The sequence below is a fragment of the Bombina bombina genome, chromosome 2 (genome assembly GCF_027579735.1).
Source record: "Bombina bombina isolate aBomBom1 chromosome 2, aBomBom1.pri, whole genome shotgun sequence".
NCBI lineage: Eukaryota > Metazoa > Chordata > Amphibia > Anura > Bombinatoridae > Bombina > Bombina bombina.
Window position 1 is genome coordinate 618,933,011 of NC_069500.1, and position 26,965 is coordinate 618,959,975.

The 26,965-nt window shown below is 36.9% G+C and overlaps 1 protein-coding gene across 1 annotated transcript in view; it reads left to right on the plus strand.

The window, feature by feature from the left end:
• JAK2 (Janus kinase 2) overlaps positions 1-14,786 on the plus strand; it is a 737,012-nt gene extending 722,226 nt beyond the window's left edge. Inside the window, exon 24 of the mRNA XM_053702553.1 lies at positions 4,170-14,786. Within this exon, the coding sequence (XP_053558528.1) occupies positions 4,170-4,277 (108 nt within the window). The 3' untranslated portion in view covers positions 4,278-14,786. The remainder of the gene's footprint in view (positions 1-4,169) is intronic.
• Positions 14,787-26,965: the final 12,179 nt, after the last annotated feature.

The following is a 26,965-nucleotide window of genomic DNA, read 5'->3' on the forward strand; positions in this document are numbered from 1 at the left end:
CCTCCCCCACCCCACCCAGTTAACAATATTTTTTTCTCTTTTTTATTTTTATTTTTTACATTTTTCTGTAGTGTAGCTTCCCCACGACCAACCCCTACCCCCCACCCCCCTCCCAGATCCCTTAGATTACTTTTTGGGGGCATTTATTCCCCCTCTTCCTCCCACTTACTACATGATTATTTCTGTAGTGTAAGCGGTTCCCACCCGCTCCCTCCCGTGCACACGCCCCGCCCGCCGATCCCCCGTGCACGCGCGCGTGTCTGTGCGTGCCCCTGACTCTCCCGATCCCGCCCCCTCTGTGTCTCTGAAGCCATCGATGGCCACCCACCCGCCTCCCACTGCAGCTCCCACCCACCAACGATTGCGGCCATCGATGTCCGGTGTAGAGAGGGCCACAGAGTGGCTCTCTCTTCTCCGGAGGGGTACAAATTGTTATTGCAGGATGCCTCAATATTGAGGCATCCTGCAATAACCGGAAAGCAGCTGGAAGCGATGAGGATCGCTTCCAGCTGCTTTCCAAATCGAGGACGTACGCCATACGTCCTCAGGCGTTAACTGCCTTTTTTCTGAGGACGTATGGCGTACGTCCTCGGTCATTAAGGGGTTAAAGACCAGCGACGTACCCTGTACGACGTTGGGGTTGAAAGCAGCTGGAAGCAATCCTGATCGCTTCCAGCTGCTTTCCAGTTATTGCAGTGATGCCTCAATATCGAGGCATCACTGCAATAACATTTTTTCCCATCCGATGCAGAGAGAGCCCTCTCTGCACCGGACATCGATGGCCGCAATCGTTGGTGGGTGGGAGCCGACGTGGGAGGCGGGTGGGCGGCCATCGATGGATTGCTAAGTGCAGTGGTGGGCGGGATCGTGGGCGGGGTAGCTGGGGGCGCGCACGGAGTTTGTTAACATTTAGAGGGAGAGAGGGGTTTAGTCTTTGAGGGGGGGGGGGAAACTACACTACAGAAAAGTGGGGAAAAATTAAAATATATATATTTTTTTGTAAAGTGGGTACTGGCAGACAGCTGCCAGTACCCAAGATGGCTCCCAATAATGTAGATGGGGAGGGTTAGAGAGCTGTTTGGGGGGGGGGGGGGGTCAGGGAGGTTTGGGGCTAAGGGGGATCCTACACAGCAGCATATGTAAATATGCTATAAAAAAAAATTACAAAAAAATAAAAGATACCTTTATTTTAGTACTGCCAGACTTTCTGCCAGTGCTTAAGATGGCGGGGACAATTGTGGGGTGGGGGAGGGAAGAGAGCTGTTTGGGAGGGATCAGGGGGTCTGATGTGTCAGGTGGGAGGCTGATCTCTACACTAAAGCTAAAATTAACCCTACAAGATCCCTAATTAACCCCTTCACTGCTAGACATAATACACGTGTGATGTGCAGCGGCATTTAGCAGCCTTCTAATTACCAAAAAGCATCTCCAAAGCCATATATGTCTGCTATTTCTGAACAAAGGGGATCCCAGAGAAGCATTTACAACCATTTGTGCGATCATTGCACAAGCTGTTTGTAAATAATTTCAGTGAGAAACCTAAAATTGCAAAAAATAAGTTTTTTTTAAATTTGATCGCATTTGGCGGTGAAATGGTGGCATTAAATATACCAAAATAGGCCTAGATCAATACTTTGGGTTGTCTACTACACTACACTAAAGCTAAAATTAACTCTACAAGCTCCCTACATGCTGCCTAATTAACCCCTTCCCTGCTGGGCATAAAACACGTGTGGTGCGCAGTGGCATTTAGCAGCCTTCTAATTACCAAAAAGCAACGCCAAAGCCATATAAGTCTGCTATTTCTGAACAAAGGGGATCCCAGAGAAGCATTTACAACCATTTATGCCATAATTGCATAAGTTGTTTGTAAATCATTTCTGTGAGAAACCTAAAGTTTGTGAAAAAGTGAACAATTTTTTTTATTTGATCACATTTGGCGGTGAAATGGTGGTATGAAATATACCAAAATGGGCCTAGATCAATACTTTGGGATGTCTTCTAAAAAAATATATATACATGTCAAGGGATATTCAGGGATTCCTGACAGATACCAGGGTTCCAATGTAACTAGCGCTCATTTTGAAAAAAGTGGTTTTGAAATAGCAAAGTGCTACTTGTATTTATTGCCCTATAACTTGCAAAAAAAGCAAAGAACATGTAAACATTGGGTATTTCTAAACTCAGGACAAAATTTAGTAACTATTTAGCATGGGTGTTTTTTGGTGGTTGTAGATGTGTAACAGATTTTGTCAAAGTTAGAAAAAGTGTGTTTTTTTCCGTTTTTTCCTCATGTTTTATAATATTTTTAATAGTAAATTATAAGATATGATGAAAATAATGGTATCTTTAGAAAGTCCATTTAGTGTTGAGAAAAACGGTATATAATATGTGGGGGTACAGTAAATGAGTAAGAGGAAAATGATATCTAAACACAAACACAGCAGAAATGTAAAAATAGCCCTGGTCCTGGGAAAGAAATTGAAAAATGGCCTTGTCCTTAAGGGGTTAAAGTGTTACAAGCGTTGGTAAACTACTGAAACGCTTCAGTAGAGATAGAAATATCATATATGATATAGGAATATACCTTAGTGATGCATATCGTCTAACTACGCAAATGTCACTAAACAAGGGACAGGATCAGAGGTAGAACTGGTCAGTACTGTCAATAAGCATATTATTACAGGCACAAGATAACTATTGCCTATCCTCAGTAGCCCTGTTTGGGGAAACTAGATAGAAGAAGTACTGTACTATGTTAGCGGCATGTGTGCAAACAAGGGAAGGGCCATGGGTAGTACTGTATCCCATAAACCAACTTATCTATACTAATATAAAAATATCTATCTGTACTGAAGTGTTTCAGTAGTTTACCAACGCTTGTAACACTTTAAGTTTATTGTAACAAGTTTAATAGCCACAATCACATTAGAGGCATAGCAATGACGTCATTGGGGGGCAGATACTCTCCCTTTATTTACCTGACAGGCTGTTGGCCACTGTAACAGAGCCAGTGATTCTCTTGGGCTTACCAGCGTAAGTACACTACAATTATCTAATTAAGTGATTTGCTTCATTAGCCTTGCTAGCCTTGCTAGTGGTGTATGTTGCCAGGGTAACCCCTTGGCGGTTTTTCTGGTAGTGGGAGGGGCGTAATGCCTTTATATTGTTTGTCACTCTATTCACTATTGTTGATTTGATGAAGGGGTGAACACCCCGAAACGTCACTGCAAACAAAACTCAAGTTTGAATATATTTTAAGACCAGTGAGTACTTTGTTACACATCGATCATCTACCTGCTTCTTTGCACCCTGGCATTTTGAATTCTGTTAGTGTGAGTGCACTGAACCTACCTTATATATATATATATATATATATATATATATATATATATATATATATATATATATATTTCTTTATATATATTATATATCTGCAACTACACTACATTACAATGTCTATTTGCAAACTGTTTTGAAAGCATTTAAACTGATCTATTTTCTAATTATATTCATTCTCTTGATATCCTTTACGGAAAAGCATATCTAGATAGGCTCAGTAGCTGCTGATTGGGGGCTGCACATAGATGCCTTGTGTGATTGGCTCACCCATGTGCATCTATTTCTTCAATCTGTTTAAAATTGTATTCTCTATCTGAATCATGAAAGAAAAAATTTGGGTTTAATGTCACTTTAAATTAGATGTTTGAAAGTATATAGCAAAGTTATTGTTTTGCTACACATATAATATTTTTATGGTCAATTCAGTTTTGTGTTGTAGGTCCCTTTAAAGGGCCATAATAATGAAAGAAATTTGTTAGAGCATGTGATTTGAGACACTCATAACTGCACTACAATGTGTTTTTTAACTCTGCAATGGGGTTAAATTCACAGTAGAAGTACTGCTCAGGACCCCCAGCAGTTCTAGTTTTACATCTGTGTTGTGTGAGTGTCGCTGCTTATTGGATCAGCTGCACTTTCCGCACAGGGCCAGCACTGCTCTGCAGGTCTTGAGTGATACTTATACTGTGTGTTTAAGGGAGTGCCGGGTCAATAGTCTTAAAATGACATGCTCAGATGTATTAGAGCATTTTATTTTGCTACTATGTTGGCCTTATAATTTACTTTAAAAACCCTTCATTTCTCATTCATTTCTTTATTTCTTCTAGATCTATGCCATCATGACACAATGTTGGAATAATAATGTTGACCAACGTCCCTCTTTTAAAGATCTTTCTGTTCAAGTTGACCTTGTCAGGGAATCCATGGGTAATTAAGGTCTGCATGGTTGTATGGACTTGGACTTCCCAAAAGTTACCAGTGGAAAAAGTGTAATTGACTCCTAACGCCTACAAGATGTATTTATTAATGGAACATAGTGGAAAGAGCATTCTTTTTCCCAATCTAAATATACTTGTTGAGGAGCCGATTTGCTGGTTTAGCAGGATATGAAGACATGAAGCAATGATATTTTTCTTAACATAGTGAGAAGATAAATTGTACAGTGATGGCACAGCCATGTTTTTTTTTGCCTTATGTAGGCAGTATGAACTAAACTGCTCTTTTTTTGTATTACTGGGTTATGTATTTTCACATTTTGTTTTCTATGTGTACACCATGTTTGTACAGTTAGCGTGAAACAATGAATGACATTATCAGTTTCATCTTTATGTTTTTAAAGGGCTTCTGTTCAATGGTACGTAAATATACGTTTGAGTCTACGTAAATATACGTGTGCGCATGTGTGTATGTATGCATTTTCTATGTTTTGTACATTTGCAACAAAACAATAGTGAATATAAATATATTTTATTAAAAAAGCTATTTGCCTTCAAAAATAAGTATCAAGTAGACTGCAGTGTATGATGGGTAAACTAACTGCTTGCTGTGCATTATGTGAACACGTTACAAGATAAAGGGATCACATTTTGACATATTAGTAAATAGCTCCCAATGCACATTTAAAGGGATACGTTGCGCATATCCTAAATCACTTGAATGGTGATGCAGCATATCTGTAAAAAGCCGACTAGAAAATATCACCTTAACATCACTATGTAAAAAAGGAAGATATTTTGCTTCAAAATCTCTTCTCTTTAGAGAGTAAGTGCTCTGTGAGTAATTATTCTTCAGCTACTCTCTTTACTGTGCTCTGCATGATTGTGGAGATCAAATTTTGCTTTACTGTGATCTTGCGGGATTTCACCATAATCACAAAAGATTTCATAGTAAACTAATTTAAACCTAAGAGGGAAATACAGTGAATATGCATGCACATGCCACACTCCAATGCAAGTCCTGGAACAAGCATCCTGATTAGATGGTTAACATGCTTTTACAAAGAGATGTGGCTACTGATGAAATTTTGAGGTAAAAATATTTTCCTTTTTACAAAGCCATGTTTGTGATATTTTATAGTCCGCTTTTTTCATCACAAAGTAATTTTAGCATATGAGTAACATGTCCCTTTTAATTTCTTTAATGGATACAGTGCATTTGTTAATCTACTTTGTTGGTAACCAGTTATTTAAAGAGATACTAAACCCAAACGTTTTCATGATTCAGATAGAGCATGCAATTTTAAGTAACTTTTTAATTTACTCCTATTATCAATTTTTGGTTTAACACCTGGGTTGCACTTGCTGATTTCTGGCTAAATGTAGCCACCAATCCGCAAGTGCTATCTAGGGTTCTGAACCAAAAATGGGCCGGCTCCTTAGCTTAGATTCCTGCTTTTTCAAATAAAGATAGGAAGAGAACGAAGAAAATTTGATAATAGGAGTAAATAAGAAAGTTGCTTAAAATGACATGCTCTATCTGAATCATAAAAAAATAATAGGGTTTAGTATCCCTTTAAGTAAAATTTACTTGGCTGATTTAACATTGTTCTAAGGATAGCTAAAAATAATTTTGCTACATATTTGTGAGATATATGTACAATTGCCACATCATGAAAATATGATGTTCTGACATCTCAATATTGTCTGCTTTTGACAGACACTTTTGAAGTTTGCAAGTTCCATGCTTGCTCAGGCTACAAGTTTGGCCTTTTCACATTTTCTTTCCTTTTTTCCCCTTATTTTTGTTTTATTCATTTAAGGGTTTCCCAGAATAATATTTTTTAGTTTTTTGTTTTTGTTCTTTTGATTTTTTTTTTTTTTTTTTTAAACAATTTCCCTTTGGGTGAATCTAAATAAAATCACAGAGTGGTTTCAGAACTGGTAAGTTGAATGATGCTTTGTGCCTTATGGAAAATCTCTATCACTCATATTTTGAATCAAACATTACCATTATAACAATTGAAATTAAACTAATAGGCAAATTTGTTATCATCACTATTAAAGTTTGTTACATGAATCTGGCTTTTTGTTTAAACATTGTGGGCAGGAGAATTGAATGTCTTACTATATGAAATGTTGTGAAGGAATTCCATTCAGTTACATATTTTAGGGCAAAGAGTAAGCTTAGGAAAGGTAGAAAATTGCTGTAAGCCAAGATGCTGCTCTAGAAGACAAAAAGAGAGGGGAGAAAAAGAAAGAAAAATTTAACAGAATTATTTAAAATCTTTGAATATTGCATTGCAACCACCATTGATAGCAATAAATAACTACCTCTTTAGCCATTTGTTTATTAGGAGAAGTGACACAATATTTTTTGTTACATTTGATACTTTTTCACCACGTAAAGATGACAAACAAATGTATTGACGTTGTAACCTTTTTTTTTTTTTATCTTATTGGTGATAGCACAACAGTTAGTTATAATTTGTGATTTTTTTGTTTTTTACCTGCTGTAAAATTACAATAATTTTAACCCTTACCCCTTCCATAGTCAGTTCAATGTTCTTTTTCTTTGGAGAGTTAGATGGTATTTTTGGAGTTCTTACTTATTTTTTGCACCATAATGAAATGGAAGAGATCCCTTCTAGTTGTGATTCATGGGCAAGACTTTCCAGATTCGTCCATCATTTATCTTCAAGGGTTAGAGATTTCATATTTCTGGTCACATACTTTCTCCACCAGACCAAATGTGACCTTTCTCCACCCCAGATAAACATTGGCCAACCTTGGGCATATACGATTTCTGCTTACTGATAAATCTTTTTTATAGGGTTTTACAAATATTTGTTACATTATATGGTAAGAGGGGGGGGGGAGTAAAATAAATGTAGTTTATAAAAACTGGTCAACCAGCGGTTACAAGAAGCTGTTATGTACAAAAACAAAAAATCAAAATGAGTAAGTAAATGCCTTCTTATCCATTTGTTTTAAGAATTGTATACTGAATAAGGATTGTATTACTGATTTCTCCCATAAGGTGGACAGTTTACTACTTTTTCAAGTAAGGTTGTTAAAGGGATACTGAACCCACATTTTTTTTATTTCGTGATTCAGATAGAGCATGTAATTTTAAGCAACTTGCTAATTTACTCCTATTATCAATTTGTACTCATTCTCTTGGTATCTTTATTTGAAAAAGCAGAAATGTAAGCTTATAAACCGACCCATCTTTGGTTCAGCACCTGGGTAGCACTTGCTGATTGGTGGCTAAAATCAGCAAGCACTATCCAGGTGCTGATTCAAACTGGGTTCAGTTTCCCTTTGAGACTTGTTTTTTATTCAATACCAAGGTTCATTTGCATTACAATATAAATGCTGCATTATGAAAAGTGTTAAGTATACAGTACTAAAAAAACCTGACCCACAGACATAAAAATCCAAGGCCTTTTTTTGTTTTCAGTTTTGTTTTAAATCTTGCCAGCTAAGCCTATTTTTTAAGAAGTAACTGAACCGAAAACCCAAAGCTGGAAATGTAACATTTTTAGTTGGATATAAGACTCCTCTTCCTGTCACTGATTTGCTTAGCTTGTTCTGTCTTCTAGGCAGAGAGCCTTGGCCTGAGTCTAAGGGCCCAATTATCTAAAGGTCTCTGGGCTTTATTTATTTAAGAATACTCGCTAGTACTTCTATTTCCCTGTTGGAATTATCGAAAGCCACATGGTGTCTCACTACGGGTTGTGACAGAAAGTCTGGTTTGGTGATAGAGGTAGTATATATTAGACCAAGTTTAATAAATTTCACTTTACCATTTTGCTAAGAAACCCCAGGGAAGTGATTAGTGTTTTTTTAGTTGTGAATATTTTACAGCTGTTAAAACTCAGGTGTGGCTCATGATTACTGCTCCTAGGGTTTAAAAGGGAAGCATTTCTCTAGCTAAGTAGATTACAGCCAGACAAGGAGGTCTGATATGTTGTGTGATGAAAAATATCATGTACTAAAAGTTTTGCTGGATTTCTGTTTGCTGTTACATTCTGTAAAGGACATTTGTGTTGCTGCAGACAGAGATTTGCTGTTTTGGAAACTTGTGCAGAGACTGAATCCTCTCCTATTTGCCAGAACTCTACAAGAACTGGTAAGACTGTTCAAGGGGGAAGGGGGGTGAGAAACCAGCAGTTATATTTTTGCCTTACCTGTGAACAAACTGTATGCTGCTGTTAAAGTCGCCTTGGTGTTTTGGAAGAAAGTAAAGTTTTGAAAACTTTAACTACATTGTCCTCTATTGCATTTAAACCCTAGAAGACAGTGGTTTCCAAAGATTCTTGTTACATACGGTGGAGAAGGCGGGCCGCGCCACATTTTATGTCGGGTTTTATAATTTCCAAGCAAAATGGAGGAAGTTATTAAAGCACTGATTCAGTCTACCACTGTGCAACAGGAGGCCAATAGAAAAGCTGCTGAAACCGGAGACGGAGAACGCTATGATTATGGCAAAAACACAGAAAGAGAGTACTGAAGTGATGGTGCAACAGATGGTCACATTTCAAGCAGAAACATTCAGGAAGGTTTGTGAGGAACAGCAGAAAGCCACATGCACCTTGCGGCAAGAGATTCAAACTATATCTGAGAGACTGAACTCTGATCCTGCTGGTGGCTGTCAAGGCTCTAAAATTATACGAGCTAGTCACTATATTCAAAAGATGTCTGCAGCATACGATGTTGAGGACTACCTTCTTGCTTTTGAGAGAACAGTGGAAAGAGAAGGATGGCCAGCAACTGGGTGGGCGAGCATACTTGCTCCTTTTTTAAGTGGAGAACCTCAAAAGGCCTACTATGACCTAGAGCCGGAGCAAGCCAGTAACTATGACAAGCTGAAGGCTGAGATCCTGGCATGCCTTGGAGTGACTGCTACAGTACGTGCTTAAAGATTCCACTCTTGGAGATTTGCATCTGATAAAGCTGCAAGATTACAGATGTTTGACCTCATTCACCTTGCCAGGAAATGGCTGCAACCAGAGGTTAACTCCACTAATAAGATTGTGGAGTAATTGGTGAGAGATCACTTTCAACGAGGATTACCTGCTTCCCTGTGTCGATGGGTCAGTTAGCGTGACCCTCAAACTGCAGACCAACTGATTGCTTTAGTGGAAAGGTATATTGCGGCAGGAGAAGTTTTGCATCTACCTCCAGCAGATTTACCCTCCTCTCCTATTTGCCAGAACTCTACAAGAACTGGTAAGACTGTTCAAGGGGGAAGGGGGGGGGGTGAGAAACCAGCAGTTATATTTGCAAGATACAAGGGACACTCTTCTGGGAGATAGAGTAACATTTAAATATAACCAACCTGGAAGGAAATCTAATTATAGTATTAAATGTTTTAAGTGTAATGAGGTTGGTCATGTTGCCAGGGACTGTGCTCTTAAAGATGAACTGATAGATTATAGTACAAGTGATAATACAGGGCCGCACTCATTTCTGTCTAACTGTATTCATCCTGATAATAGTGATGTCTCTCACATGTGTTTGGTGACTGTAAATGGTAGAATGTGTAAAGCATTACTTGATTCAGTTAGTATGGTTACATTAGTGGCAACATTTCCAGTACCTGATGTGACCTAGATCATTTGCATAAAATGGGTATTCTTTGTGTTCATGGTGATAAACGTGAACATGCTACAGCTGATGTAAATTTTGAAACACAATATGGTCCTTTAAAACATCGGGTAGGTGTAGTACCCAATTTAGATCATGAGGTGGTGATAGGAAGAGATTTTCCTAAGTTTTTAGAATTATGGGCTTTAATAGTAAATTCAGCTAAGGATTCCAAAGGGAATGACACAATTGAGTATTTTGTGTTTCCTTTTTCTGAAATTGATTTGGAAGAAAACAGTTAAAGTAAAACTTATTGCCCTATGCCTGTATTGATAGACCAGCCTATCCAGAATAATGAGCCGGGTGTTAGTACAGAAAACAGTGAGGATTTAATAGATTTGGAGGTTAATTGTGGTAATTTTAAAAGTGCCCAATGGGAGGATCCCACTTTGGCAGAAGCAAGAAATAATATCCGGGTTGTAAATTGTGTTATTTCACAGCCAGGAAATCCATTACCTTATCCTCACTTTGAAGTAAATAATAACCTGCTATACAAAGTAGACAAAAAGGGCACAGATATTGTTAAACAGTTTTTGGTACCTCAAGTTTTTCATAATACAGTGTTAAATCTTGCACATAGTCACATACTAGGGGGCAACCTGGGAATGGATAAGACTAAAGAAAGGTTTCTTAGAAGGTTTTACTGGCCAGGTGTGTTTAAGGCGGTTAATAATTATTGCTCTTTATTTCCCAAGTGCCAGATAACTGCTCCCACTAAGGATTTTCGTAATCCATTAGTGCCTTTGCCAATCATTGATGCGCCATTCAAAAGAATTGCTATGGACTTGATAGGTCCACTGGTGAATCTTCCAGAGGACACCAGTATATACTGGTTGTACTGGATTATGCAACCCGCTATCCTGAGGCAGTACCCCTACGTAATAGTTCTGCAAAATTTATAGCAAAGGAACTTATGCTTATGTTTAGTAGAGTGGGTATACTTAAGGAAATTTTGACAGATCAATGGAATCCTTTTATGTCTAAGGTTACAAAAGTATTGTGTAAACTGCTCCATATTAAGCACCTGACAACTTCAGTATATCACCCTCAAACTGATGGGCTGGTAGAGAGTTTCAATAAGACCCTAAAGAGTATGTTACAGAAGGCAATTGATGTGGATGGAAAAAATTGGGACCTTTTATTGCCTTATTTAATGTTTTCTATCAGGGAAGTGCCTCAGGCCTCCACAGGGTTTTCACCTTTTGAACTTTTATATGGTCGACATCCACAAGGGTTACTTGATATTGTTAGAGACATGGGAACAGGAAACTACACCCTATAGAAGTGTTATTGAGCATATATCTCCCTTATATTGTTTCCATTGTTGTACTTAAAAAATCTACTAAAGTCGATATCCTGTACAAGGTGTTTAGGGAAATAAAAATGATTAGCCCCTGCCTTCCATTGACGTATACCGTCTATAGCTAGACCAGTTATCGCATAGTCAGGGATAATTATGTCTTCTATAGTAGGTTTTAAATCGAGAGACAGCATTGTTTCATTTATTAGAAAAAGATCTATACGGGACATTACTTTGTGTGTTTTAGACACACATGTAAAAGCTTTTATGTCAGGAATTTTTTATTTGCCATATGTCGAACAGATTCAATGTGTTACGGAAAGCGCCAAATAGTCTTCAGGTTTTCTGCCTATAGGACCTTTACCAGTTCTAATTCTATCTATCCCCGGGGTAGTTGTCATATTAAAATCACCAGCAATAATCACGTTCTTATTTATGTAAGGTAAAAGCTTAATGTATAGTTTATCCCAAAACCCTGGGTCTAATTCATTTGGACCATATACATTACAAATGACTAAAGAAGTATCTCCGTATTCTAATTCTACTATAATAAATCTCCCCCCTGGATACCGTTCCTGGATTAAAATCTTATAACTGACATTTTTTTGAAAATAATAATGCTACCCCTCTCTTGCGTTTAGGACCAGGGGCAGAAATTATTTATCCTACCCATTTACTCTTAAGTTTTCTCATCTCATCATCCTGCAAATGGGTCTCCTGTAGGAGAGCAATATCTGGATTGTTTGTTTTTTTAATAACTTTAAGATTAGAACATATATCTCAAATGCTGGATCAAATGGAGGCTGTCATGCCCATAGTTAGGGAACATATGGGAAAAGCCCAAGAAGCACAAAAACACAGTTATAATCATAATTCTAGGGTTAGAACATTTCAGCCTGGTGACAGGGTACTAGTTTTAGTCCCTACAGTAGAAAATACATTTTTGGCTACTCAGCATGGCCCCAATGAGATAATTGAAAAGGTGGGTGATGTAAACTATAAGGTGAGTCAGCCAGGGAGAAGAAAACCTGAGCAGGTATATCACATTAATTTACTGAAGCCCTGGAAGGATAAGAGATAGCTGTTACTGAGCCAGAGGTAAATATTTCTGAAACCCTATTTGTGCATCAAAAGTAAGAGGTCAAGGGCTTTATTAGAAGGAACAGAGAGGTTTTTTCCATGATGCCAGGGAGAACTAACGTAATTAAACATGACATAGTTACAGAACCTGGAAAAAAGTTTCCCTTAAACTCTATAGAGTTCCTGAAGCACGTAGGGAGGCTATTAAATTGGAGGTGTAAAAAAAATGTTAAAACTTGGGGTGATTGAAGAATCACATAGTGATTGGAGCAGTCCAATTGTGTTAGTTACTAAACCGGATGGTACTTTACGATTTTGTAACGATTATCGTAAATTAAATTGTATTTCAAAATGTGATACCTACCCAATGCCTAGGGTTGATGAGTTAATAGAAAGACTAGGAAAAGCACGTTATTTAAAGGGACATAATACTCATATGCTAAATCACTGATGCAGTATAACTGCAAAAATCTGACAGGAAAATATCACCTGAGCATCTCTATGTAAAAAAGGAAGATATTTTACCTCACAATTTCCTCAGCTCAGCAGAGTAAGTTCTGTGTAAAAAAAAATATACTTCAGCTGTTGCTCAGCTACAGATTAAAAAAAAAAATAATGAAGAAGAAATGAACAGCAGCCAATCAGCATCAGCAGTGTTGAGGTCATGAACTCTTTTACTGTGATCTCATGAGATTTCACTCAACTCTCATGAGATTTCATAGTAAACTTCCCTAAACTAAGTGTGCACGTAAGCTCACTCCCTTAGCTGTACCGGGACAGACATACTGATTTGCTGCTTAGAAGTCCTTTACAATGGGATGTGGCTACTGAGGAATTTTTTGAGGTAAAATATCTTTCTTTTTTACATAGAGATGTTCAGGTGATATTTTCTAGTCAGCTTTTTACATCTATGCTGCATCACTTTCAAGTGTTTCAACATTTGGGTATCATGGCCCTTTAGCAACAATTTATTTAATGAAAGGCTATTGGCAGGTACCCCTCACTGACCAGGCAAAGGAGAAAACTGCTTTTTCAACTCCAGATGGATTGTTTCAGAATACAGTTTTGCCATTTGGGTTACATGGTGCTCCTGCAACATTTCAGAGTATGATGGATAGAATTCTAAAGCCCCATGTTCGTTGTGCTGCAGCTTATCTTGATGATGTAATAATTTATAGTACAGATTGGGAATCACATCTTCCAAAGTTTAGGCAGTTCTTGACTCCATTTTCTCTGCTGGTTTAACTGCAAATCCTTCAAAATGTACTATTGGTTTAGAGGAAGCGAAGTACTTGGGATATACAATTGGGAGAGGATTAGTTAAGCCACAGACAACTAAAATAGAAGCCATACAAAACTGGCCCCACCCCCTAACTAAGAAACAAGTTAGAGCTTTTTTTGGGTTTGACTGGATATTATAGAAGGTTTATTCCAGATTTTGCTACAATAGCTGCTCCTTTAACTGATCTTACAAAGGCAAAATCACCAGTGATGGTTAAATGGTCTACAGAAGCAGATAAGGCTTTTAAGCATTGGAAAGATGCCCTGTGTGCCTATCCAGTTTTGGTAACTCCAGATTTTTTTAAAGATTTTATAATGCAGACTGATGCTTCTGATGTTGGTGTGGGGGCTGTTTTTTCCCATGTGTACAAACGGGAGGAGCATCCTGTATTATTTCTTAGTAGAAAATTAAACCAACAAGAGAAAAATTACTCTATTGTGGAAAAAGAATGTTTAGCTATTAAGTGGGCTTTAGAGTCTCTTCGGTACCATTTGTTGGGGAGGAAATTCAGGTTGATTACAGATCATGGTCCTCTCAAATGGATGAGTCAGAATAAGGAGAGGAATGCAAGAGTGACTAGATGGTTTCTTAGTCTGCAGCCTTTTAATTTCATTGTTGAGCACAGAGTAATTCTTTTGCAGGGCAATGTTGATGGTCTTTCAAGGGTACACTCTTTAATGTCTATGGTCGGTCACTCCACCAAGTGTGAGCTGGGGGGAGGAATTGTGAAAGAAAGTTTGGTTTGGTGATAGAGGGAGTATATATTAGACCAAGTTTAATACATTTCACTTTACCATTTTGCTAAGAAACCCCAGGGAAGTGATTAGTGTTTTTTAATTGTGAATACCTTACAGCTGTTAAAGACAATTACACTCAGGTGTGGCTCATGATTACTCCTCCTAGGGTTTAAAAGGGAAGCATTTCTCTAGCTAAGTAGATTACAGCCAGGCAGGAGGCCTGATGTGTTGTGTGGTGAGAAATATTATGAACTAAAAGTTTTGCTGGATTTCTGTTTGTGGTTACATTCTGTAAAGGACATTTGTGTTGCTGCAGACAATGCAGTCAGAGATTTGCCGTTTTGGAAGCTTGTGGAGAGACTGAATCATTTCCTTTTGCCTTACCTGTGAACAAACTGTATGCTGCTGTTAAAGTCACCTTGGTGTTCTGGAAGAAAATAAAGTTTTGAAAACTTTAACTGGATTGTCCTCTATTGCATTTAAACCCTAGAAGACAGTGGTTGCCAAAGATTATTGTTACAGGGTGTATACTACATTTTCATATGGGAAAGAGATGCAAACTTTACAAAAGTACACATAGAAAAATGAAATGTAAAAATCATACAAAATAAATAATTGAACCATTCACTCACAAATACACAGAAAAAAATGGTTATCAAAAAAAGGTGCATCAAAAATTGTAACAAAATAGTTTACCAAAAATCATATTTTATTAAAATCATCAAATTTACATATTAAATATGCACTATGTAAATTGTAATTTAAGTTCACTGGATGGGCAAAAAATGTAGAAATTGGTACAAAATACAAAACGGAATTGTTTTATTGTAAAATGGGCTGAGCATGGACGTATATGGAATTGTCTCTCAAATCCCAGCATAATTATCTAAACATTTCCACCCTACAGATCTCACTGTTTTTTTCTTACAAACTAAAAGGGGTGAGATTGTGACAAAATACGCTAAATACTTAATACCCTAATAGAACAAATGTATACGATTGAATGATGGTATATTCAGAAAGCAGCGCAATGTGATTTGTTTTTGATTCAGGATTTAATTTTTAAATTGCTCATTGCTAACTTCACTCCCTTTCCACTGGGTTTCATTACTTTCTTTAGGAGGCATCTCATCACTTGCAGGAACTGCTCCCTTTTTAAGATAATTCCTCAAGGGCAGCCCCTGCGAGAATCAACGTAAAAAACAAAGTCTGATCCTGCGAAGTTTAGATAAACTGGCCCAAAGATTTACCCTTAACAGAGTTTAGCAAATGTTGGAGTATTTGGGGAGCTTTGCTTCCCTGCAGAAACTCTCCAAAATGTATTCAAGCATCTTTTTGTAATATTTGTTTTTGCAACTTTGAATCTGGCATCCACATTTATGGCTAATGACCAAAGTCTGTAAAGAAGTTTTATTCTGCTCCTGGTCACTTCCTTCTCTCAAGCTACCAGGTCAAGTAATTACCGATAGCCATGTTCATTATATTTCTATCTAAAGTTTAGCATTTTGACGTTGTAAACGTTTTCTGTTTTTAACGCTACTATTTTTGTTACCGTCTTGAACACTGTTCTTAAACAGTTCCACCTTCCAAAGCTTGGGTGATGCATTTAATGCTGTTCAACCTGTTATACGATCTTAGTCAAAGCTCATATGAATATATAAATATATTCTCTAGTTTATTTAATTGAACTGCAGTAATGATTAACAAACAGGTTTTGTGAGAACAGGAAACAATGAATGAGGATCCATTCTTAAAATAATGATTACATTGAGAAATATAATGTTAACTGCTGAATAAAATAAGAGCAATAATGGCAGGGGAGAGGTTGTCTTGTACCCAATCATAAATGGTCAGATGTCAGACTTTGGATTTTCTGTTTCCTTAAGGGGTTGTGAACCAAGATATGGATAGTTTGGTATAATTTAATGATCAAGTGTGTTGTAGGTTTACTTTTATCTTTACTTCTTGCAGTGTAAATTTAAATATAGTTCAGCAGGAAAAAAACTCTTGTATAGTATTTAGGAGAGCCAAAAAAAAAGTTTTTTGTTTGTTTTTTTAATCTGTGTAATCGGGAAGCATGTGTCTAGGGGCTGGTGCTCATGTAAATCTGACACTTTATTCATTACATATCTGTATACTACCCTTTAGTACCTTCTATTGTCCTTTTATCTTTTAACATTTTCAGGACTGTTGTTTTTCCTTTGAAGTTCTTGCTTGGACATACCTGCACTAGCTCCAATCAGTTTCTTGCCCATGCTCAGTAGAATAAATGTGACAGTAGAACTCAAGTTTTAGAATAGTAACTACCTTAACTCACTACAGGCAATAGCTATACTGGCAATTTCTAAGTGCCCATTTTGCATGGAAACAAGTTGTCACTGTTTTTATCACAAACCCTTTTTTATGTTTACTTTAATTGAACTATATATAATATATATATATATATATATATATATATATATATATATATATATATATATATATATATACATACACATACATACTAAATGAGCACTGTTTTATATCCCTGTGAATTAGTTTTGTGTAAAGTTTGTCTCTTTAAATTTTTGATACATTTTAGGCTTGTTCACTTTTTAATTTTTATTTGTCAAAAGCAAGTAAACAAAGTTGTCCACACTGATCATACTGCTTTTATTACTGCAGTGTATAAAATGTATCCTCATACAACATGTAACATACCACCGGAGTAGTAACTGAACCTCTGGGTGTAGTAGCCATATTGCTTACTTGCATTGTTTTTACAAACCAATAAGTGACCCAATAAGAGAATAATTAATTCAAATTGCCAATTGGCTTTATCCTTGATATTGAAAGACAACTGAGTATGCATGCAAGTTTTGTGTGAAATGTTAGAATTTATTCAAATGTACACAAGATAATCAAACATAGCAGAGAATGGATGAAAAAGTTCTCAAATCTTACCAAACGAACGGTAAGAAGAAACGTAAGTGGTTTTGTTGTGAGAGTATTTTGTTTATCTCACAATTTGTAGGGCATTCTGTTTGTGCAGTAGTAAGTAGCCGATTACTATTTATGAAACAAACACATCTATATAAAGCAACAGTACCTCAAATTGTAATGTTTTTGTTTATGGTTGAAGCTACATTTTATCTTTTTCAATGTGCCAGTATAAAAGTACCGCTTTAGCAGATTATGACAAAGTTTGTGGTATACAATTGCCACAAAACTGTTTTTTTTCAGTGTTTCTTCACATGATTATTATTGTAAATATCTTTATATGCATTGTATGTTTACTGGTTTTAAGTTAGAATGCATAACTTTTTGCCTTTTCACAAACTGCTATTGTTTAAAATACTACATGAAGACTCAATTTAAATTTTTGTAAACTTTGTAAAAAAAAAAAAAAAAAAAAGTAGAGTGATATGGTTGAATATATTTTCTGTTTGTATACAATATAATCTCAGGGATATGTAAATACTCATATATAATGCAAAATAGATCTTCCAAAAATATTTTTGCTCACATGATTTTTTTAATGCAATATGAAGAGTGCTTTCTGTTTTTAAGTTCTGAAAACTGCACAGATATATAGTGACAAAATGTTGTAGATGATATATGATGATATGTCTCCAATGTCAGCACAATGTATTTAATTGCTGTTAAACAAATGCAGACCATGGACTTTAAAATTGGTCAGTTTTTTTGTGTTTATCATCTTGTTTGTTTGAAATTTGTATCTATTTGAAAGCATTTTAATGTAAAGTTGCAACCACCTCATAGGAAGTTTTTTTTTCTGTAAATAGAGCCTTTGGCTACCATTTATTAAAGGATGTATATATTTTACTCTTCAGCAATAGTGCAGTCATTGTTCTTAGAACACATTAAAGGCTTTGTAATGTGTTTGCATAAAAGAGTTGTGTTTGTTGAAAATTGTAAATTTATAAACAAATGCTTTATTTACCAAGTATGATTTTGATTTTATACAAACAATTGTTTTTAAAAATGGTTTAACAAATTGTGGGGTTTTTTGCAATGACAAAAATGTGCAAAAAAAATCAATAATTATGTACTGCAGTCAAATAGTAGGTATAAACCTGATTTTCTTTATTTTCAAAGACAATCTTGAGATCTTGTATTCCAGTAGTGATTGGCAATCTTTATAGCATTAAAAAATTATATTCAGCAATTCTGAGATATTTTAAATTAAACATTTACAATGGCAAAATTTAAATAAAATGTTTAACCAGAGGCACAGTCAAAACCACTGAACAAATATGTGTTTGGGTGCTGGCATTTAAACAAAAGCTTGATCCATTTTCCCTTATATAAAGGGTTAATACATTGTAATGCTTATATAATATTATATAAGTAGAAAAAGCACACAGACGTGGTGCTACCAGAATTAAAAGTTCAAGTCTTTATTTTCATCCAAGATAAATTACAGCAATCAACTGTGCAAAACGATAGGAGCATATTTAGTGAATAGATCTTACGAGTTTCAGCATGTAGCCTTAATCATAGATCCTCGTATTATCCTCATAATATTATATATAATGTTTTTTTTATGAAATTGTTCAGTAAAGACTTTAACATTAGATAATTGTATACCTATTATGGGACATATACCCTGTACAAGTGTGTCATATGTTTTTCACACGCATACCATAAATATTTAAACATGCATATCCTTCACTCCAAGAATAGTATGAATTGAAGACATTGAATTTGCGGTGTTGTTTTGTTAAGTGTTTTTGTACAGATAGATGGGCAGACAATGACTGAAAGACCATGCAATATTTCTTTTTATGGTACCTAAAATAAAATTAACATTAGGGAATCTAAGCTATTATTCTTGCACTGATGAAACTTATTTCTGTCAAATAGAGGATGTTGCAATCTTAGAATTAAGATGCCTACATTGGGAGTAAACAAACGTTTTTGTAAGCATGATTTAAATACACATTTGTTTTATGGTAAATAATTTGTATACAAAACTCCTTTGTGAGCACATTCCAACCAATGTCTTAGAAACAATTAACTCAGTAATTCAATATGTAACTTCCTTATAGGAACTGCAACAAACTATATCAAGAATCTGTGGCTAAAGGTCAGTGACACTTTTGGTTCAAATCTTGCTTTTGCTGTGTGTTAGAGCTCCTAAATTACAAATACATTGACAGGTAGCATAAGGGTGTAAATTCCATTGTTCTTGGTTAAAATAATGTTATCCCTTTAGTTACAATTTATGAATAGCAATGCATTACTGCATTTTTTGATCCGAAGTCATTCAATTGCAAGAATGCATATAAATTAGACACACACCTGTTTGTCGCTTTTTGGTCTCACAAACATACTGATACACTAAAGAAAGGATTGCTATGGGAGGCCAATCCAATGGTAAGAAATGAACTGAATTTATATATTACTTGCCATAGTATCTAAATGAAATCTACTTAGACTTGTAACAGCTTCACAGATTAAAAGAAAACTATTCCTGCATTAACACATCAGCTTAACTGGGGCATAATAGCATACAAATAATGTTGATTTCGACCCAGTAATATTTTAAGGGTCATACGGCTAGATTACGTGTTTTGTGGTACGGCTGTTAACGCTGAAAAGTCGTGGCGGTATACCTATACCCGCAAGCATTTTAGACTGTAACGCAATGTACATTCCGCACTCAAAAAAATGACGTTTGAGTGTGGGATTTTCCATTGCACCATATTACAGGTTGTGCGGTCCGGCTAAAATGTTTGCGTTACAGCCTATACTGACACAATCCATACCGCCATCTGAGACCAGTAGTTATGGATTTTGTGAAATAAAAATGTTTCACAAAACTCATAACTAAAATGTTACAAAGTACACTAACACCCATAAACTACCTAATAACCCCTAAACCGCCACCCTCCCGCATCGCAAACACTATATAGCATACAAATAATGTTGATTTCGACCCAGTAATATTTTAAGGGTCATACGGCTAGATTACGAGTTTTGTGGTACGGCTGTTAACGCTCAAAAGTCGTGGCGGTATACCTATACCCGCAAGCATTTTAGACTGTAACGCAATGTACATTCCGCACTCAAAAAAATGACGTTTGAGTGTGGGATTTTCCATTGCACCGTATTACAGGTTGTGCGGTCCGGCTAAAATGTTTGCGTTACAGCCTATACTGACACAATCCATACCGCCATCTGAGACCAGTAGTTATGGATTTTGTGAAATAAAAATGTTTCACAAAACTCATAACTAAAATGTTACAAAGTACACTAACACCCATAAACTACCTAATAACCCCTAAACCGCCACCCTCCCGCATCGCAAACACTATATAGCATACAAATAATGTTGATTTCGACCCAGTAATATTTTAAGGGTCATACGGCTAGATTACGAGTTTTGTGGTGCGGCTGTTAACGCTGAAAAGTCGTGGCGGTATACCTATACCCGCAAGCATTTTAGACTGTAACGCAATGTACATTCCGCACTCAAAAAAATGACGTTTGAGTGTGGGATTTTCCATTGCACCGTATTACAGGTTGAGCGGTCCGGCTAAAATGTTTGCGTTACAGCCTATACTGATACAATCCATACCGCCATCTGAGACCAGTAGTTATGGATTTTGTGAAATAAAAATGTTTCACAAAACTCATAACTAAAATGTTACAAAGTACACTAACACCCATAAACTACCTAATAACCCCTAAACCGCCACCCTCCCGCATCGCAAACACTATATTAAACTTATTAACCCCATATCTGCCGCCCACCCACATTGCGACTATTAAATAAACCTACTAACCCCTAATCCGCCGCTCCACGGCACTAAATATAATTATTAACCCCTATTCCGCCTCTACTCGACATCACCGACACTCAGGGCCGCCACTAGAAATTTTGGGGCCCCTGACTCAACCATTGATCAGGGCCCCCCCCCCCCTCCTTTGACATGTGCAATTTCTTTCATGTAATTAGCAAGAGTCCATGAGCTAGTGACGTATGAGATATACATTCCTACCAGGAGGGGCAAAGTTTCCCAAACCTTAAAATGCCTATAAATACACCCCTCACCACACCCACAATTCAGTTTTACAAACTTTGCCTCCGATGAAGGTGGTGAAGTAAGTTTGTGCTAGATTCTACGTTGATATGCGCTCAGCAGCAAGTTGGAGCCCGGTTTTCCTCTCAGCGTGCAGTGAATGTCAGAGGGATGTGAGGAGAGTATTGCCTATTTGAATGCAGTGATCTCCTTCTACGGGGTCTATTTCATAGGTTCTCTGTTATCGGTCGTAGAGATTCATCTCTTACCTCCCTTTTCAGATCGACGATATACTCTTATATATACCATTACCTCTGCTGATTCTCGTTTCAGTACTGGTTTGGCTTTCTACAAACATGTAGATGAGTGTCCTGGGGTAAGTAAATCTTATTTTCTGTGACACTCTAAGCTATGGTTGGGCACTTTGTTTATAAAGTTCTAAATATATGTATTCAAAGATTTATTTGCCTTGACTCAGAATGTTCAACTTTCCTTATTTTTCAGACAGTCAGTTTCATATTTGGGATAATGCATTTGAATTAATCATTTTTTCTTACCTTCAAAAATTTGACTCTTTTTTCCCTGTGGGCTGTTAGGCTCGCGGGGGCTGAAAATGCTTCATTTTATTGCGTCATTCTTGGCGCGGACTTTTTTGGCGCAAAAATTCTTTTCCGTTTCCGGCGTCATACGTGTCGCCGGAAGTTGCGTCATTTTTTGACGTTATTTTGCGCCAAAAATGTCGGCGTTCCGGATGTGGCGTCATTTTTGGCGCCAAAAGCATTTTAGGCGCCAAATAATGTGGGCGTCTGATTTGGCGCTAAAAAATATGGGCGTCGCTTTTGTCTCCACATTATTTTAGTCTCATTTTTTCATTGCTTCTGGTTGCTAGAAGCTTGTTCTTTGGCATTTTTTCCCATTCCTGAAACTGTCATTTAAGGAATTTGATCAATTTTGCTTTATATGTTGTTTTTTTGTCTTACATATTGCAAGATGTCTCACGTTGCATCTGAGTCAGAAGATACTACAGGAAAATCGCTGTCTAGTGCTGGAGCTACCAAGCTAAGTGTATCTGCTATAATTTTTGGTATCTGTTTCTCCAGCTGTTGTTTGTATTGCATGTCATGACAAACTTATTAATGCAGATAAAATTTCCTTTAGTACTGTTACATTACCTGTTGCTGTTCCGTCAACATCTAATTTTCAGAGTGTTCCTGATGAACATAAGAGATTTTTTTTTTTTTTAAATCCATTAAGAAGGCTATGTCTGTTATTTCTCCTTCTAGTTTACATAAAAGTCTTTTAAAACTTCTCTTTTTTCAGATGAATTTTTAAATGAACATCATCATTCTGATACTGATAAATCTTTGTATTTGTTCAAGATGGAATTTATTCGTTCTTTATTTAAAGAAGTATTAATTGCATTAGAAATAGAGGATTCTGGTCCTCTTGATACTAAATCTAAACGTTTAAATAAGGTTTTTAAATCTCCTGTAGTTATTCCAGAAGTGTTTAATCTCCCTGATGCTATTTCTGAAGTAATTTCCAGGGAATGGAATAATTTGGGTAATTCTTTTACTCCTTCTAAACGTTTAAGCAATTATATCCTGTGCCATCTGACAGATTAGAGTTTTTTTGGGACAAAATCCCTAAGGTTATGGGGCTGTCTCTACTCCTGCTAAATGTACTACTATTCCTACGGCAGATAGTACTTTATTTAAGGGAAATTGAATCCTTTCTAAGAAAAGCTTACTTATGTTCAGGTAATCTTCTTAGACCTGCTATATTTTTAGCGGATGTTGCTGCAGCTTCAACTTTTTGGTTAGAAGCTTTAGCGCAACAAGTAACAGATCATAATTTTATAGCATTATTATTATTCTATAACATGCTAATAATTTTATTGGTGATACCATCTTTTGATATCATTAGAGTTGATGTCAGGTATATGTCTCTAGCTATTTTAGCTAGAAAAGCTTTATGGATTAAACTTGGAATGCTGATATGTCTTCTAAGTCAACTTTGCTTTCCCTTTCTTTCCAGGGTATTAAATTATTATTTCAATTGTTTCTGGAAGGAAGGGAACTTTTTTACCAAAGGATAAAAAAATCTAAGGTAAATTTAGGTCTAATAATCTTTTTTGTTCCTTTCCTCACAACAAGGAACAAAAGCCTGATCCTTCATCCTCAGGAGCGGTATCAGTTTGGAAACTATTTCCAGTTTGGAATATATCCAAGCCTTATAGAAATCTATAGCCAGCTCCTAAGTACCCATGAAGGTGCGGCCCTTATTCCAGCTCAGCTGGTATGGGGCAGATTACGTTTTCTTCAAAGAAATTTGGATCAATTCCGTTCTCAATCTCTGGTTTCAGAACATTGTTTCAGAAAGGTACAGAATTGGCTTCAGTTAAGGCCTCCTGCTAAGAGATTTTTTTCTTTCCCGTGTCCCAGTTAACACAGCAAAGGCTCAGCATTTCTGAAATGTGTTTCAGATCTAGAGTTGGTTGGAGTAATTATGCCAGTTCCAGTTCTGGAACAGGGGCTGGGGTTTTATTTTATCTCTTCATTGTACCAAGAAGGTCAATTCCTTCAGACCAGTTCCGGATCTATCAATATTGAATCGTTATGTAAGGATACCAACATTCAAGATGGTTACTGTAGGACTATCCTGTTTTTTGTTTAGCAAGGGCATTATATGTCTACAATAGATTTACAGGATGTGTATCTGCATATTCCGATTCATCCAGATCACTTTTAGTGTCTGAGATTCTCTTTTTAGACAAGCATTACCAGTTTTTTTGGCTCTACCGTTTGGCCTAGCCTCAGTTCCAAGAATTTTTTTCAAAGGTTCTCGGTGCCCTTCTTTCTGTAATCAGAGAACAGGGTTTTGGTATTTCCTTATTTGGACGATATCTTGGTATTTGCTCAGTCTTCTCATTTTCGAAGAATCTCATACGTATCGACTTGTGTTGTTTCTTCAAGTTCATGGTTGGAGGTTCAATTTACTAATCAGTTCATTGATTCCTCAGACAAGGGTAACCTTTTTAGGTTTCTAGATAGATTCAGTGTCTATGACTCTGTCCTTGTCAGACAAGAGAAGTTTAACATTGATATCAGCTTGTCAAAACCTTCAGTCACAATCATTCCCTTTGGTAGCCTTATGCATGGAAATTTTAGGTCTTAGGTCTGCCGCATCAGATGCGATCTCCTTTGCTCGTTTTCACATGCGACCTCTTCAGCTCTGTATGCTGAACCAATGGTGCAGGGATTACTCAAAGATATCTCAATTAATATCTTTAAACCGATTATACGACACTCTCTGACATGGTGGACAGATCACCATCGTTTAGTTCAGGGGGCTTCTTGTTCTTCCGACCTGGACTATAATCTCAACAGATGCAAGTCTTACAGGTTGGGGAGCTGTGTGGGGGTATCTGACGGCACAAGGGGTTTGGGAATCTCAGGAGGTGAGATTTCCGATCAGTATTTTGGAACTCCGTGCAATTTTCAGAGCTTTTCAGTCTTGGCCTCTTCTGAAGAGAGAGTTGTTCATTTGTTTTCAGATAGACAATGTCACAACTGTGGCATACATCAATCATCAAGGAGGGACTCACAGTCCTCTGGTTATGAAAGAAGTATCTCGAATTTTGGTTTGGGCGGAATCCAGCTCCTGTCTAATCTCTGCGGTTCATATCCCAGGTATGGACAATTGGAAAGCGGATTATCTCAGTCGCCAAACGTTGCACCTGGGCGAATGGTCTCTTCACCCAGAGGTATTTCCTCAGATTGTTCAAATGTGGGAACTCCCAGAAATAGATCTGATGGCTTCTCATCTAAACAAGAAACTTCCCTGGTATCTGTCCGGATCCCGGGATCCTCGGGCGGAGGCAGTGGATGCATTATTTCTTCCTTACAAGTGTCATCCTGCCTATATCTTTCCGCCTCTAGTTCTTCTTCCAAGGGTATTCTCCAATATTCTAAAGGAATGCTCGTTTGTTCTGCTGGTAGCTCCAGCATGGCCTCACAGGTTTTGGTATGCGGATCTTGTCCGGATGGCCTCTTGCCAACCGTGGACTCTTCCGTTAAGACCAGTCTTTCTGTCTCAAAACCTTAATTTTAAGGTATGGAGTTTGAACGCTTGATTCTTGGTCAAAGAGGTTTCTCTGACTCTGTGATTGATACTATGTGACAGGCTCGTAAATCTGTATCTAGAGAGATATATTATAGAGTCTGGAAGACTTATATTTCTTAGTGTCTTTCTCATCTTTTTTCTTGGCATTCTTTTTGAATACCGAGAATTTTACAGTTTCTTCAGGATGGTTTAGATAAAGGTTTGTCCGCAAGTTCCTTGAAAGACAAATCTCTGCTCTTTCTGTTCTTTTTCACAGAAGGTTTGCTAATCTTCCTGATATTTATTGATTTGTACAACCTTTGGTTCGTATAAAACCTGTCATTAAGTCAATTTCTCCTCCTTGGAGTTTGAATTTGGTTCTGGGGGCTCTTCAAGCTCTTCCTTTTGAACCCATGCATTCTTTGGTCATTATATTACTTTCTTGGAAAGTTTTGTTTCTTTTGGCCATCTCTTCTGCCAGAAGAGTCTCTGAATTATCTACTCTTTTTTGTGAGTCTCCTTTTCTGATTTTGCATCAGGATAAGGCGGTGCTGTGAACTTCTTTTGAATTTTTTACCTAAGGTTGTGAATTCTAACAACATTAGTAGAGAAATTGTGGTTCCTTCATTATGTCCTGATCCTATGAATTCTAAGGAGAAATCATTGCATTCTTTGGATGCTGTTAGAGCTTTGTAATATTATGTTGAAGCTACTAAGTCTTTCCGAAAGACTTCTAGTCTATTTGTCATCTTTTCCGGTTCTAGAAGAGGCCAGAAAGCTTCTGCCATTTCTTTGGCATCTTGGTTGAAATCTTTATTTCATCATGCCTATGTTGAGTCGGGTAACACTCCGCCTCAAAGGATTACAGCTCATTCTACTAGGTCAGTTTCTACTTCCTGGGCGTTTAGGAATGAAGCTTCGGTTGATCAGATTTGCAAAGCAGCAACTTGGTCCTCTTTGCATAATTTTACTAAATTCTACCATTTTGTTGTGTTTTCTTCTTTTGAAGCAGTTTTTGGTAGAAACGTACTTCAGGCAGTGTTTTCAGTTTGAATCTTCTGCTTATGTTTTTTCATTAAAATTTTATTCTGGGTGTGGATTATTTTCAGCAGGAATTGGCTGTCTTTATTTTATCCCTCCCTCTCTAGTGACTCTTGCGTGGAAAGATCCACATCTTGGGTAATCATTATCCCATACGTCACTAGCTCATGGACTCTTGCTAATTACATGAAAGAAAACATAATTTATGTAAGAACTTACCTGATAAATTCATTTCTTTCATATTAGCAAGAGTCCATGAGGCCCGCCCTTTTTTGTGGTGGTTTTGATTTTTTTGTATAAAGCACAATTATTCCAATTCCTTATTTTATATGCTTTCGCACTTTTTTCTTATCACCCCACTTCTTGGCTATTCGTTAAACTGAATTGTGGGTGTGGTGAGGGGTGTATTTATAGGCATTTTAAGGTTTGGGAAACTTTGCCCCTCCTGGTAGGAATGTATATCT